At 44.1% G+C, this 13,185-nt stretch overlaps 1 protein-coding gene across 1 annotated transcript; it reads right to left on the bottom strand.

Annotated features, from left to right (window-relative positions):
* Positions 1 to 10,623: 10,623 nt before the first annotated feature.
* LOC123043583 (uncharacterized) lies at positions 10,624 to 11,933 on the bottom strand. The gene is made up of 4 exons (XM_044466079.1): positions 11,717 to 11,933; positions 11,463 to 11,498; positions 11,019 to 11,377; positions 10,624 to 10,888 (listed from the first exon to the last, which is right to left on the bottom strand). The coding sequence occupies exons 1-3, from the start codon at positions 11,764 to 11,766 to the stop codon at positions 11,035 to 11,037; spliced, it is 429 nt and encodes a 142-aa protein (XP_044322014.1). The 5' UTR covers positions 11,767 to 11,933; the 3' UTR covers positions 10,624 to 10,888; positions 11,019 to 11,034.
* Between the last annotated feature and the right edge of the window lie 1,252 nt (positions 11,934 to 13,185).

Here is a 13,185-nt window from a genome sequence, read left to right on the forward strand (position 1 = left end):
CTTATAACTAGCAGGATAAGAATATTGACAACTTTCTTGAATCATTGGGGACAACTTTGTTTTCTCTGTTGTGTGCGTGTACTGATCATTAGTCGTTGTAAAGATAGTTTCTACTGGTTCGATAAACCTTGATTCTCAATCAAGGGAAATACTTATTTCTAGGCTACATCACCCGTACACTTGAAGGTTACCCAACCACTCCTACGGGAAAGCAAGCAATGCTCCACTCAGCCCATATGTTTAATGACCTCTTCATAATAGGGAGAGAGTTTTATACACTCGTCATAAGTTCCGAGACTTTGAAAATAGGATTATCTCCTGAATGCCATTAGCATACTCATCAGAGTATTCGTCGTTGTTATATAGGTCTGCTATAGGGTCAGTGTGAGCTTTATGACTAAAGTTGGTATGGTCAATGTCCAGTACGACCGTACCAGGTTGTACGACGCTCATACCAGATGGACAGGGCGGAGTGAACAGCCTAACTTCCGTGATTCTTTGAGGATTTAGTCCCCGTTTGTTTCCATGACTTTCTTGGTTATCAAGGGTTGATTTGGGATAGGATTTGGCTCATCTAGAACCCTTTGATCAAAGGAGAGGCTACATCCGCGGAGGACGCTTGTGGAGGTCTCCTAAATGTACACCTCCAAACCTAGCCGCTGGCTAACAACCATTATCATCAAGATCGTCATCTCCCGTATCGTCCCAAGATCATCTCCACCGTAGAACAAGGGCCGAGAGAAGAAGAAAGAGAGGAGGCTCTGTTGAAGCCCCGCACAGGCCCTCGGGCCAGTGCCATCTCCATGAGCGCCGCCATGTTCTTCTCCTTCTCCAACTTGTTGGCTTGTATCTTGTCCCTCCCTTCTATGTTTTCCCGTTTCAAGTTTGAGTAATTGAATTAGTTCTCCGGGATATGGATCAACTCTAGTGTGATTAGAGCGGAATTTCTATTCAAGATTCAGTATCCTATTTTTATGTCATGAGTTAATTATTCCTCATGATGTTGTGAAGACCGGTCACTCGACATTAGCCCTTTTGGACTTGAGGGATGTACTACCTTTTCTATAGTGGGTTGATGAGCTATTTAGTGACGCTACTTATATCACTCCTTCCCTAACCTTAGATAGGGGAGTAACGGATAACCCATAAGCTTTTTACCAGGTTCACGGGAAACCCTTAATCACTACTCCTTCCGTTCCCAAATACTTGTCTTTCTAGGCATTTCAAACGGACTCAACATACGGATGTATGTAGACATATTTTAAAGTGTAGATTCACTCATTTTGCACCGTATGTAGTCACTTGTTGAAATCTCTAGAAAGACAAGTATTTAGGAACGGAGGGAGTATTACCTTAACATGTTGGGGAAGGAACAGTGGTGGCGTGCATGATACACATTTACTACTCAAGCACCGCCACATTTCTCTTAGTCTCTTTTATTTTGACCTTTTTACCTTGTCATTGTTGGAATATTAGGCAAGTTCATGATTAATTCCAGTAAATAATTCATGACTAGAAGATATACTAGCATGCAATAATCTAGCAAACTAGAAGAACAGCAAGACATGCATAACAGCAGCAAGCACGTAACAATAGCTGTAGAAACAGACATGAACAAAGGATGTTGGACGTACTGATCGTTAGCTATTATGGGTGCGACAGTGTTGATGACGATGTTGGCGACGATCTGCTGCTGACGGCGATGAGTACGACGATGAGTAGCACCGCCTGACTTGGACGGAAGACGACCCGTGATGACGAATTTGAGCAGTCGCGCACAGCGCTTCCCAAAAACCTAATTCGTCCTCTCCCGGTGCAGGATCGCAAAGACGAACGGTTCCGGAGACCTGCTCTCCCACGCGCCGATGCACGTCGGCGTTTGGGATGGAGTAGACTACGATGGCGGCGCAAGTTGTGAGACGAGGCAAAACCCTAGGTGTTTTTCCGGTGTGTCTCTGGCCGCAGCCGGTAGCTGTATATATATTAGGACCAGAGGCGGTATTGTGTCGCGACCACAATCCCAAACCGACTTGGTTTCTAATTCGTATACTTACCGGAGAAGAAATCAAAACTTATCTGCCAAGACATAAAAAATAAAACGACAAAAGGAAGCTGCGCTCCTGCAAGGAGACGGACCGGATTTCGGCGGACCATTCACGCGCATGTCGCATGTACGTGCAGCCCCGCCCCGCCCCACCCCGGCCAGGCCAGGCGAGGCGAGGCGAGCGAGCGCGCGCGTGTGGCTTTCCCTTTCTCTTCTCACACACCACTTAGAGTGGTGGAGAGAACCCACTATATAAAGAGGTCCAACTTTTCTTCAACTTCCAAGGTGGGACTAAACTTAGCACCACCACTTGCCATTTTACACATGGGCTTTGAGATTTCAGAAATTGCTATGGGCCTAGCCCATTAATTCTAACAATCCCCCACCAGATCTCAAATACCTATTTAGAGATTTGCCTTCTCTCACCACTTGTTTAATATACCAGTGTTTCAGCAGAGACTGTTAAGTTGAACTTCTGCCTAGAACTTTAAGCTACATCCATTCACAACTTGACAATGGACTATGCCTTGAATTGCTAGTTTTGTGTGAACAGGTTTCACTCAAAGTCTTAACCAGTACCTGACCGCCAGTAGGCTACCCCGCGGTTTGGAGCTTATACGTCATACTCCCTGGTCTCTTCGTGAGTTTACTAGAGATCACCCAAATCTCATAGACTACGACGTTTACAGTCAGAACTCATATAGGTGTGTTCTTTCAAGACTGCTCTGTAGGACAGCATCTTTGCTAATTATAGCCAATAGAACCACATTAAGGCATGTTGCCGACCTGCCTTACAGATCTGAGCCTTACAGCTCTGAGAGTTCTGCATCTTCACTTGGAGACGATCATAAGTTATTACTCTCCTCAGTTAACCAATAGCTTATTCTTCCCAGATCCTAATTCACGGGATCTCCGATCACAAAGGTTGGGTTACTACTATGGTGTAACATCTATGGGTCTCATACCCATCTCCCTCGATGCAATATCTATCACATTTCGTGATAGTCCCTTTGTAAAGGGATCTGCCAGGTTTTTGTCTGTTTGTATATACGTAACAGTTATTACTCCGGAGTTTCTCAACTTCCTGACAGACTTCAAACGTCTTTTCACGTGTCTTGATGACTTTGCATTATCTTTAGAATTGTTCACTTTAGCGATAACCATTTGGTTATCACAATTCATAAGAATAGCCGGTACAGGTTTTTCAACAACCGGCAAGTCCATCAAGAGCTCACGCAGCCATTCTGCCTCAACAGTAGCTGTGTCCAAAGCAGTTAATTCTGCTTCCATAGTTGACCTCGTCAATATGGTTTGCTTGCAAGACCTCCATGACACTGCACCACCACCATGAGTAAATACATACCCACTTGTTGCGTAAAGTACATCAACATCGGAGATCCAATTTGAATCACTATATCCTTCTAGCACAGCAGGATGCCCTGAATAAGTAATTCCGTAACTCATAGTACCTCTCAGATAGCGCAAGACCCTTTCTAGTGCATGCCAATGATCATCACCCGGGTTGGACATGAACCTACTCAGTTTGCTCACAGCAAAAGAGATATCTGGTCTTGTAGCGCTAGCTAAGTACATGAGTGAACCGACAATTTGAGAGTATCTTAATTGATCTCTCGTTTCTTTCTTGTTCTTTCTGAGTGTCACGCTGGGATCATAAGGTGTTGGAGAAGGCTTGCTATCCATAAAACCGAATCGGTTCAAGACCTTCTCAACATAGTGAGATTGCGTTAATGTAATCCCACTCTCATCCTTAATAAGTTTGATGTTTAGAATTACATCGGCTTCTCCCAGATCTTTCATGTCAAAACTTTTTGATAGAAAAGACTTGACCTCATTAATTGCATTAATGTTTGTACCAAAGATCAGTATGTCGTCCACATACAAACATAATATGACACTATTGCCCCCACCATGGCGATAGTAAACACACCTATCAGCCTCGTTAATGACAAATCCTGCAGAAGTCAAAGTTCTTTCAAACTTCTCATGCCATTGCTTAGGTGCCTGTTTCAGACCATACAAAGATTTTAACAACTTACACACCTTTCTCTCTTCACCCTTTACCACAAACCCGTCAGGCTGATCCATATAGATCTCCTCTTCCAACTCTCCATTGAGAAAAGCTGTCTTTACATCCATTTGATGAATGATAAGACCATAAGAGGCAGCCAAGGAAAGTAACACTCGAATGGTGGTCATTCTAGCAACGGGTGAATAGGTGTCAAAGTAATCTTCGCCTTCTTTCTGAGTGTAGCCCCTGGCCACTAGCCGCGCCTTGTACTTATCAATAGTACCATCAGGCTTTAGCTTCTTTTTGAACACCCACTTACAGCCCACAGGTTTACAACCATATGGTCTATCAGTTAGTTCCCAAGTTCCATTAGAAAGAATTGAGTCCATCTCATTATGAACAGCTTCTTTCCAATCATCTACATCCGGAGATGCATATGCTTCTGCAATCGTCTTGGGTGTGTCGTCCACAAGGTATACAATGAAATCATCACCAAAGGATTTTGCAATCCTTTGTCTCTTGTTCCTTCTAGGAACTTCATTGTTATCCTTCTCAAGGACTTCCTCATGTGATTGTTCGAAATATTCATCAGTTGTACTAGATTCAGGAATTATCTCAGAAGAAAATCTAGCAATGCTATGCATATCTTTCATAGGAAATATGTTCTCAAAAAATGTTGCATCACGAGATTCCATTATAGTATCAACATGCATATCAGGTACTTCAGATTTTACCACTAAAAACCTATAAGAAATGCTCCGTTGAGCATACCCTAGAAAGACACAATCCACTGTCTTTGGTCCAAGTTTGCGTTTCTTAGGAATAGGAATATTGACCTTTGCCAAACATCCCAAGTGCGCAAATAAGAAAGTGATGGTTTTCTCCCAACCCACTCCTCATAAGGGGTTTTCTCTTTATTATTGTTGGGAACTCTATTCAGGACATGACATGAAGTCAATAGAGCCTCCCCCCACCATGCCTTAGATAAACCAGCAGTGTCTAACATGGCATTCACCAAGTCAGTCAATGTGCGGTTTTTCCTCTCGGCCACTCCATTTGATTGAGGTGAATAGGAAGGCGTCCTCTCATGAATAATATCATGTTCCTCACAAAATTCATCAAAAACTTTTGGAAAATACTCTCCACCACGATCGGACCTAAGACGCTTGATCTTTCTCTCTAGTTGATTTTCAACTTCAGCTTTATAGATTTTAAAGTAGTCTAATGCTTCATTTTTAGTTTGCAACAAATAAACATAGCAAAATCTAGTCGCATCATCAATCAAAGTCATGAAATATCTCTTTCCACCTTTTGTCAACACACCATTCATCTCACAAAGATCAGAGTGTATGAGTTCTAGAGGCGCCAAGTTTCTCTCCTCGGCAGCCTTATGAGGCTTTCGAGGTTGCTTAGATTGCACACAACTATGGCACTTAGAACCTTTGGCAATTGTGAAGTTCGGAATTAAACTCATGCTGGATAGCCGAGACATTAAACCAAAATTAATATGACATAAACGAGAGTGCCAAATACTTGCATCATCATTAACACTAGCACAAATTTGGTTTATTGACTTATTGCAAAAATCTGAAAGAGAAAAGCGGAACAAGCCTCCGCACTCATAGCCTTTTCCTATAAATTGTCCAAATCTTGACACGATTACTTTATTGGACTCTAAAACTACCTTAAATCCATCTCGACATAGAAGGGAGCCGCTAACTAGATTCTTGTTCATAGTAGGGACATGCTGCACGTTCCTTAGTTGCACGATCTTTCCCGAAGTAAACTTCAGATCCACCGTGCCAATGCCACGAACAGAAGCATGTAACCCATTCCCCATTAGGACGGAAGAATCCCTTGCGACCTGATAAGAAGTAAACAGGGAGATGTCAGCACACACATGAACGTTAGCACCCGAATCAATCCACCACGAAGATGATTGAAATACTGAAAGCACAATAGGTAGATTACCATACCCATCAGTATTGCTAGCGGTCACCATGTTGACAGTCTTGGAGCTTGTTTTCCCTCTGCGGTCTGCACGTTCAGGGCATTCCTTGGAAAAGTGTCCAGGCTTCCCACAGGCATAGCACTCTAGCTCAGCCTTGTTGAACTTCTTCTTCTTGAAGGTAGTAGTCTTGGTAGGCTTGTTGACAACAGGTTTGTTCTTCCCTTTGTTCTTGTTATGTGGGTACCTCTGCACCATGTTAGCAGTAGGCTGAACCTCACCTCCTTTTTCAGTGGTATCTTTAGCCCGAGCTTTTTCTTCAACATCAAGAGATGCAATCAGATTTTCAACTGATATCTCCTGTCTCTTATGCTTCAGAGTTGTGGCGAAATTCCTCCATGAAGGAGGCAACTTTGCAATCATGCACCCAGCCACGAATTTGTCGGGTAGAACACATTTAAGGAGTTCAAGTTCCTTCACAATGCACTGTATCTCATGAGCTTGTTCAACCACAGAACGGTTATTCACCATCTTGTAGTCATGAAAACTCTCCATGATGTACAGTTCACTGCCTGCATCTGTTGCACCGAATTTTGCATTCAGTGCATCCCACAGAATTTTTCCGTCGTTTATGTGCATGTACACATCATACAGACGGTCAGCAAGAACACTCAGAATGCATCCCACAAACATAGTATTGGCTTCCTGGAATTTTCTCCGATCTTCGTCGGTCATTCCCTCTGGAGCACCAACACTAGCGTGGAAAACTTTCAGAGCAGTAAGCCAGAGCGTGGTCTTCACCTGCCACCTCTTAAAGTGCACACCGGTAAACTTATCCGGCCTCAGTGCATCAGCGAATCCAGCCATAGTTAACTCAGGAAATTGCCTACAATTAGGTTTTTGGATTGTTCGAATATTAGGCAAGTTCATGATTAATTCCAGTAAATAATTCATGACTAGAAGATATACTAGCATGCAATAATCTAGCAAACTAGAAGAACAGCAAGACATGCATAACAGCAGCAAGCACGTAACAATAGCTGTAGAAACAGACATGAACAAAGGATGTTGGACGTACTGATCGTTAGCTATTATGGGTGCGACAGTGTTGATGACGATGTTGGCGACGATCTGCTGCTGACGACGATGAGTACGACGATGAGTAGCACCGCCTGACTTAGACGGAAGACGACCCGTGATGACGAATTTGAGCAGTCGCGCACAGCGCTTCCCAAAAACCTAATTCGTCCTCTCCCGGTGCAGGATCGCAAAGACGAACGGTTCCGGAGACCTCCTCTCCCACGCGCCGATGCACGCCGGCGTTTGGGATGGAGTAGACTACGATGGCGGCGCAAGTTGTGAGACGAGGCAAAACCCTAGGTGTTTTTCCGGTGTGTCTCTGGCCGCAGCCGGTAGCTGTATATATATTAGGACCAGAGGCGGTATTGTGTCGCGACCACAATCCCAAACTGACTTGGTTTCTAATTCGTATACTTACCGGACCATTCACGCGCATGTCGCATGTCGCATGTACGCACGGCCCGGCCCGGCCCTGCGAGGCGAGGCGAGCGAGCGCACGCGTGTGGCTTTTCCTTTCTCTTCTCACACACCACTTAGAGTGGTGGAGAGAACCCACTATATAAAGAGGTCCAACTCTTCTTCAACTTCCAAGGTGGGACTAAACTTAGCACCACCACTTGCCATTTTACACATGGGCTTTGAGATTTCAGAAATTGCTATGGGCCTAGCCCATTAATTCTAACAGTCATTTGCAATTACTTGAAATCTCTTTTATTTGTTTTCCCAGGCAACCGATAAAAGTAAACTATTTCAAAACCCCGGTCTGGGTGCATACATAGTTGCGTCCGCGATAGCGCAACTGCAAGGTTGGTAGTGCCACCTTTTTCACTGCCAGTGGGTTGACACTTAATTATAAAGAATTATGCTAAAAGCACTGTGCACTTGCAGGACATCAAGCATTTTCTGTGATGTTGCCAGGGAGCATAACCCTTGTTCATTACCTTCCCGCTCGCACTTAGTTTGTTTTTGTTTGTTGGTATTTAACGCAAAATACAAAAAATTTATTTCTTCGACATGTCAACTACATGAAACCACTGCAAAGGAACAAATCAAGAAAAGGGTAAAAGTTTATGAAGTATAGCTTCGCTCTCAAAATGGTAGTGAGGTGAATGATCATTCGAGGATATTGGATTACTGGGCTCAATGTATATTTAAATTCGCAACATTTTTGTGAGCACTGCAAGTCGTCGTCTTCTCTCTTGGACTGCGTATGTGCAATTTCGTATATTGATCACCATTTCTTCATACAAATTCTGATTTGAACGTTCTTGGGCTCGTTGGACCCCACTCGAAGATCCCGGTACACCCATGACATTGGATCTTAAATTTGGTCGCCTTGGAAAATAGCAAATTATCCAACTATCCAAAGAGCCCAAATCCGGTGCCCGGAAATCTTCTGTTAATAGAAGGGTTCGCTGATGGATTTAGGACTTGATGTTGGCTGAAACAAAAGCCACAAATGGGTGTCAGGAACCTGAAGAAGCAGACAGTTTTCTGTTCCATCTGAAGAATTCGACAGCTAGTTTGTGCCAACTTCAGCTCCGCTTAAGCCGTCAGATCTTCATCAAATGACGGCATACCGCTTTGCTAGGAGTTGCGACTCTTCATGACCATAGATCTTGCAACCAATGGCCACCACCAACTGACGAGCCGCTACTTGAATTTCCCTTCTGTCTTTAATTTTTTTTGCTTTCTGCCTTTCCTCGTTCAGTTATTTTTTCTTGATGGTGCTTTCCTCGTTTACTTTTACTGGTTTGTAACGGCTGCAAAGCTCGGATCTGTGGACCCTAGAGCTCATCTATTGTACTCGGGTTGAAACCCTAACCACCATGTCCTGGTGACATATATAAGGGGCGTACCTTAAAGTAGCCTAAATCACTCACAATCATCCACTGAAATCTTTTACTTTCCATAGAATTGGCTTTCTGATGTTCTTCAGCTAGTGCTAGAACTAGTAGAATCTAACAACGAGCATCTACGATGTACACCGTATTACGCATCTGAAGGCCACATGATGTGCTTAGATATTCTTCACCGGGCTGTACATTTTAAACTAAGAAAGCATAGAAAAAATTACACTTTCTATTATGATTCCCAGATTCCCATACATGCAATAGCATTGGCAGTACATAATGGCCTTCAAATCAGACTGAGAAACGGTTTAGTGCACTGGCAACTTGATCCAAGCTTCAGGGGTTATCAGGCAGATGATAGATTCTTCAGCCTCCATGATCCTGGTATCCGAGCAAGGAAGGAGCTGGTTCAGGCCTGGGAAAGTTAACGCCGTCGCCGGGCATAGCCATCGCCAGTGCTGTAGCAAGCGGAACAACTTCTGCCACAAGATATGTAAATCGAACCAATATCCAGATATCCCACGTCACCGCAGATGTTCCCACATTTGCCAAACCATGTTTCTAATTAAACAGCCATAGCTTCGCAACAGATCCAAATCAGAGCCTACTGTTGTACTAATCATAGAGAACTACCAGCCCGCGACAACTTGCTAATGTCACAGGCAAAGAACACATGGTGAGCTGTTTCAGGTTCCGAGCACAGGATGCAGGCATGGTCAGTTAGTGAGGGAGTCGCAATTCATGAATAAGTTGCTCGTTGTGGGATAGAAGCCAGAGGAAGACATATCCAGGGGGCACTTCTACCTGACAAACTGCAGGGATATAAATATGCTCCAGACCTCTAAATTAATAACTTCATATAAGGGTTAGTATTTTTTTAAAGCCTATAACTATGCATCAGAGTTTACATCTGAGTTTCAGAGGAGATGTAACATGCCAATCCTATGAGCCACACACTTCTGGTAACTATGTTACAAGTTCCATACGACGCCTTACTCTCCCTACAAACATGTGATGTGGGAAAGAAAACATGGCTAGTAGCAGTCTCAAACTTCCAATGAAATTTGCAGGCCTTTTAGATATTCTTAACAATCCGTCCCAGTGCAGAAACATATCAACAGGACAGAGCAAGCCTGTAACTTCTCTGGTATTTTACAATATGATACAACCATATTATTTGAAGAGAGTTTTACCCCTGCTTGACCCAGGCTTTTAGTTCATGGTGAAGCACCTGGAAGTTGGAAGTCCCAACTCACCATTTGCACAAACACATCTTGGTGTTCATGGAAGAAACAGAACAAAGCAAGAGACAAAACATCATGGGCTCATGGCAGAAACGGAACAAAGCAAGTAGAAGTAATGGCAGAAATAGAACAAAGCAAGTAGAAGAGTAACTTACCAAATGGACAAAAAGCTGAAAGTAATCTTTACCATACACTGCATGTACTCCTAATGCCCATGATGTAAGTTTGCAATTGCGCATTGTATTCTGTTTCTTAAGAGCCTGTCAGGAGGTCTTCAAGAGCTCGACACCATTTTATCAGTAGCAAGCAGACGAAAGTATGAGACTGTGAGTACCCCATGCTAAAAATATAAAGTGAATATGTTCAAGAGAAAAACAAGTGAATACTGAACTGTGAGTGCGTAATTTGATGTTTCGTGCTCAGGGTTTAACAAGGCGAACAATAGATACTCGTATATTTGAAGGCAGTACATAAGATTTAACGGCACAAACATGACTTCCCATTTATGTAGAGGGTTTCGAAGATAACATTTTTTCTACATGCATAATGTGGATTCTTTTTCACATCAATGAACCCAAACTTGTGCTTTACTAAGGACTGGTCTTTCTTGTCATAAAATAAAAACAAGTTTAAATCCAGTAAGTAATATGCATAAGATGACCACATAACCCATCAACGTCTTGGAATCCCCTGCATACAAACATAACAAATCAGTTAGGTCGCCTAATAAAGGTTGTGCACGTGCCTAGAGGCAAAAATGTTCCAACCACCATAGGAACTCTTGAATAGATTCGCAGAACGCAAACTTTGAAAAGTGTACCTTTCTCTGTTTAGCATCAGTAAAAATATAGGCTTATGATGAACATCAAAAAGCCCAAGACGACTGGTAGAACTATACTGCCTATAGTCCAACCGCCAAGCTTTTTGGTAGTAGTTTCTTTTGATTTAGGCAGCCCATATTTTTCTTCAGCATGCTTAAAGATGCCAGCATTGAGATCGGCTCGCAATTTTTCCTGCAACCTCGGCGGTAGATCTTGATATACTTTCTTGAACAATTCAACAACAGTCTGAACTCTAACATCAGCGCTTTGCATGTTAGCAGTCCTCATAACTTGTTCACAATTCGCCACCATGGACAATTTACTTTTGAAATTTGATATGCATGTCTCTGAATTCTCTCTAAAAAGAATAACAACAGTTAAACACAACATACGGGATTTAAAACTAAGCGACAAACTGACAAATTTGAATTAAAAAAAATAACCTTCTGATCTCCTTCAGATTTTCCCCTTCTTCCACACTGAAAGGTACAGAGAAGACAGTTACGAATAACATTAGTCCAATACAGCAACATACACAACACATAGACGGGTAGACCGTAGACCAAAGATAAATACTCAACCGTTTGCGGCTGATACATATTCATAAACGGTAGATCCATGAAGAAATTCAAAAAAGAGCAAACCTACAGATCGAATCAAGTACGGAAAGATTTGAGGAATTAAGGCCAAAACCTACCTTCGTACTGGCTGACCTGTGGAGGAGTTATCACAAGCCGGCGGCAGCATGTGAGCGGAGGCGACCGCCTTGTCGCGTGAAGCCAATAGGGTGAGCGGCGGCGGCGGCGGCGGCGGCGAAGATACCGAGCGGTGCTTTGTGATTTTCGGAGAGGTGGGGGCTGGAGGCACGGACTGGGACTTGTTTTTAACTTCTTCTTTTTTTAGATATAGTAACCACGGACTCGGACTTTTATTTTAGGGTCTGCACGGACTCGGACTTTGGGGAGGGTTCCGGACGGGCCGCACCCCATCAAAAAAAAAAGAGAGGGTGGAGACCGCACGGCCCACGCGCCTACCCACTATGACCGGCCAGATAATTGATTTTTCCACGAGACGAGACGTACCGTTTTCTCTCGGCGAGTCGTTTTCTCTCGGCAAGTCGTTTTCTCTCCCCGACGGCGATAGCCTAGGGTTTCGACATACTCCGGCGCCGCGGCCGGATCTTACCTTCTTTTCCCCGATCGAATCTGCTGGTGATCCCCTGGACTCGGGCTGATCAAGGGAGGCCCCTCGTGACCTTACCCGGCCTTGGTTCTAGTGGTTTTTCCGGCAGATCGATCTAGGGTTTTTGTTGGCGGCGACTAGACTGCTCGGTTCATGGCGTCGGGATCAAGCTCGCAGGGGCGGCATGGCAAGGAGACGACGGAGGAGCTGCTAGCCAGGTTGAATTTGCAGGAGGAGGAAGATGATGAGTTCGTGTGGGAGGAGGAGTTGCCGGATCTGGGGGCGCCGGCGAAGTGGCTAGCCATAGCCAGGGTACACACTACAAGGACTTTTAGCCCTAATGCTCTTTATGGGGACATGCGTGCAGCCTGGAATCCAGCGAAAACGGTGGTCTGGAGGAAGGTGAAGGACAACTTGTTCACAGCGCAGTTTGGTTGTCTAGGGGACTGGAATAAGGCCATGCTAGAGGGGCCATGGCTTTTCAGAGACCAAGCAGTGATTTTGGTGGAGTATGATGGGTTCAAAAACCCTGATAGCATCAAGTTGGATAAGTTGGCAGTTTGGGCGCAAATCCATCGTTTACCTGACAACTTTTTGATCGAGCCTGCAGTCAGGGGGATGGCATCGCGAATTGGCGAGGTGGAAGAAGTGCAACTCAAGCTACCGGCAGGTTTCTTTGGTGAATTTGTCCGGGTGAGGGTGAAAATCGATATCAACGCAAAAATTAAGAGGTTTGTCACTGGAAAGAAGGGGGATGAACGAGTTAGATATCAAGTAAAATACGAGAAATTACCTGTCTTTTGCTTTAACTGTGGTGAATGCGGGCATTGGCACGAGGAGTGTGGTGATGGTGTTCATGATGAGACAAAGTTTGAGTGGGGTGACTTTGTTCTGGCTGACAATATTCGCTTCAGGCAACCTGGCAGAGGTGGTTTTGGTAACCAGAGGGGACGAGGCGGCCCAAGGAATGCAGGAGGAAGAGGT

Source organism: Triticum aestivum, chromosome 2B (assembly GCF_018294505.1).
Source record: "Triticum aestivum cultivar Chinese Spring chromosome 2B, IWGSC CS RefSeq v2.1, whole genome shotgun sequence".
NCBI classification, from domain to species: Eukaryota; Viridiplantae; Streptophyta; class Magnoliopsida; order Poales; family Poaceae; genus Triticum; species Triticum aestivum.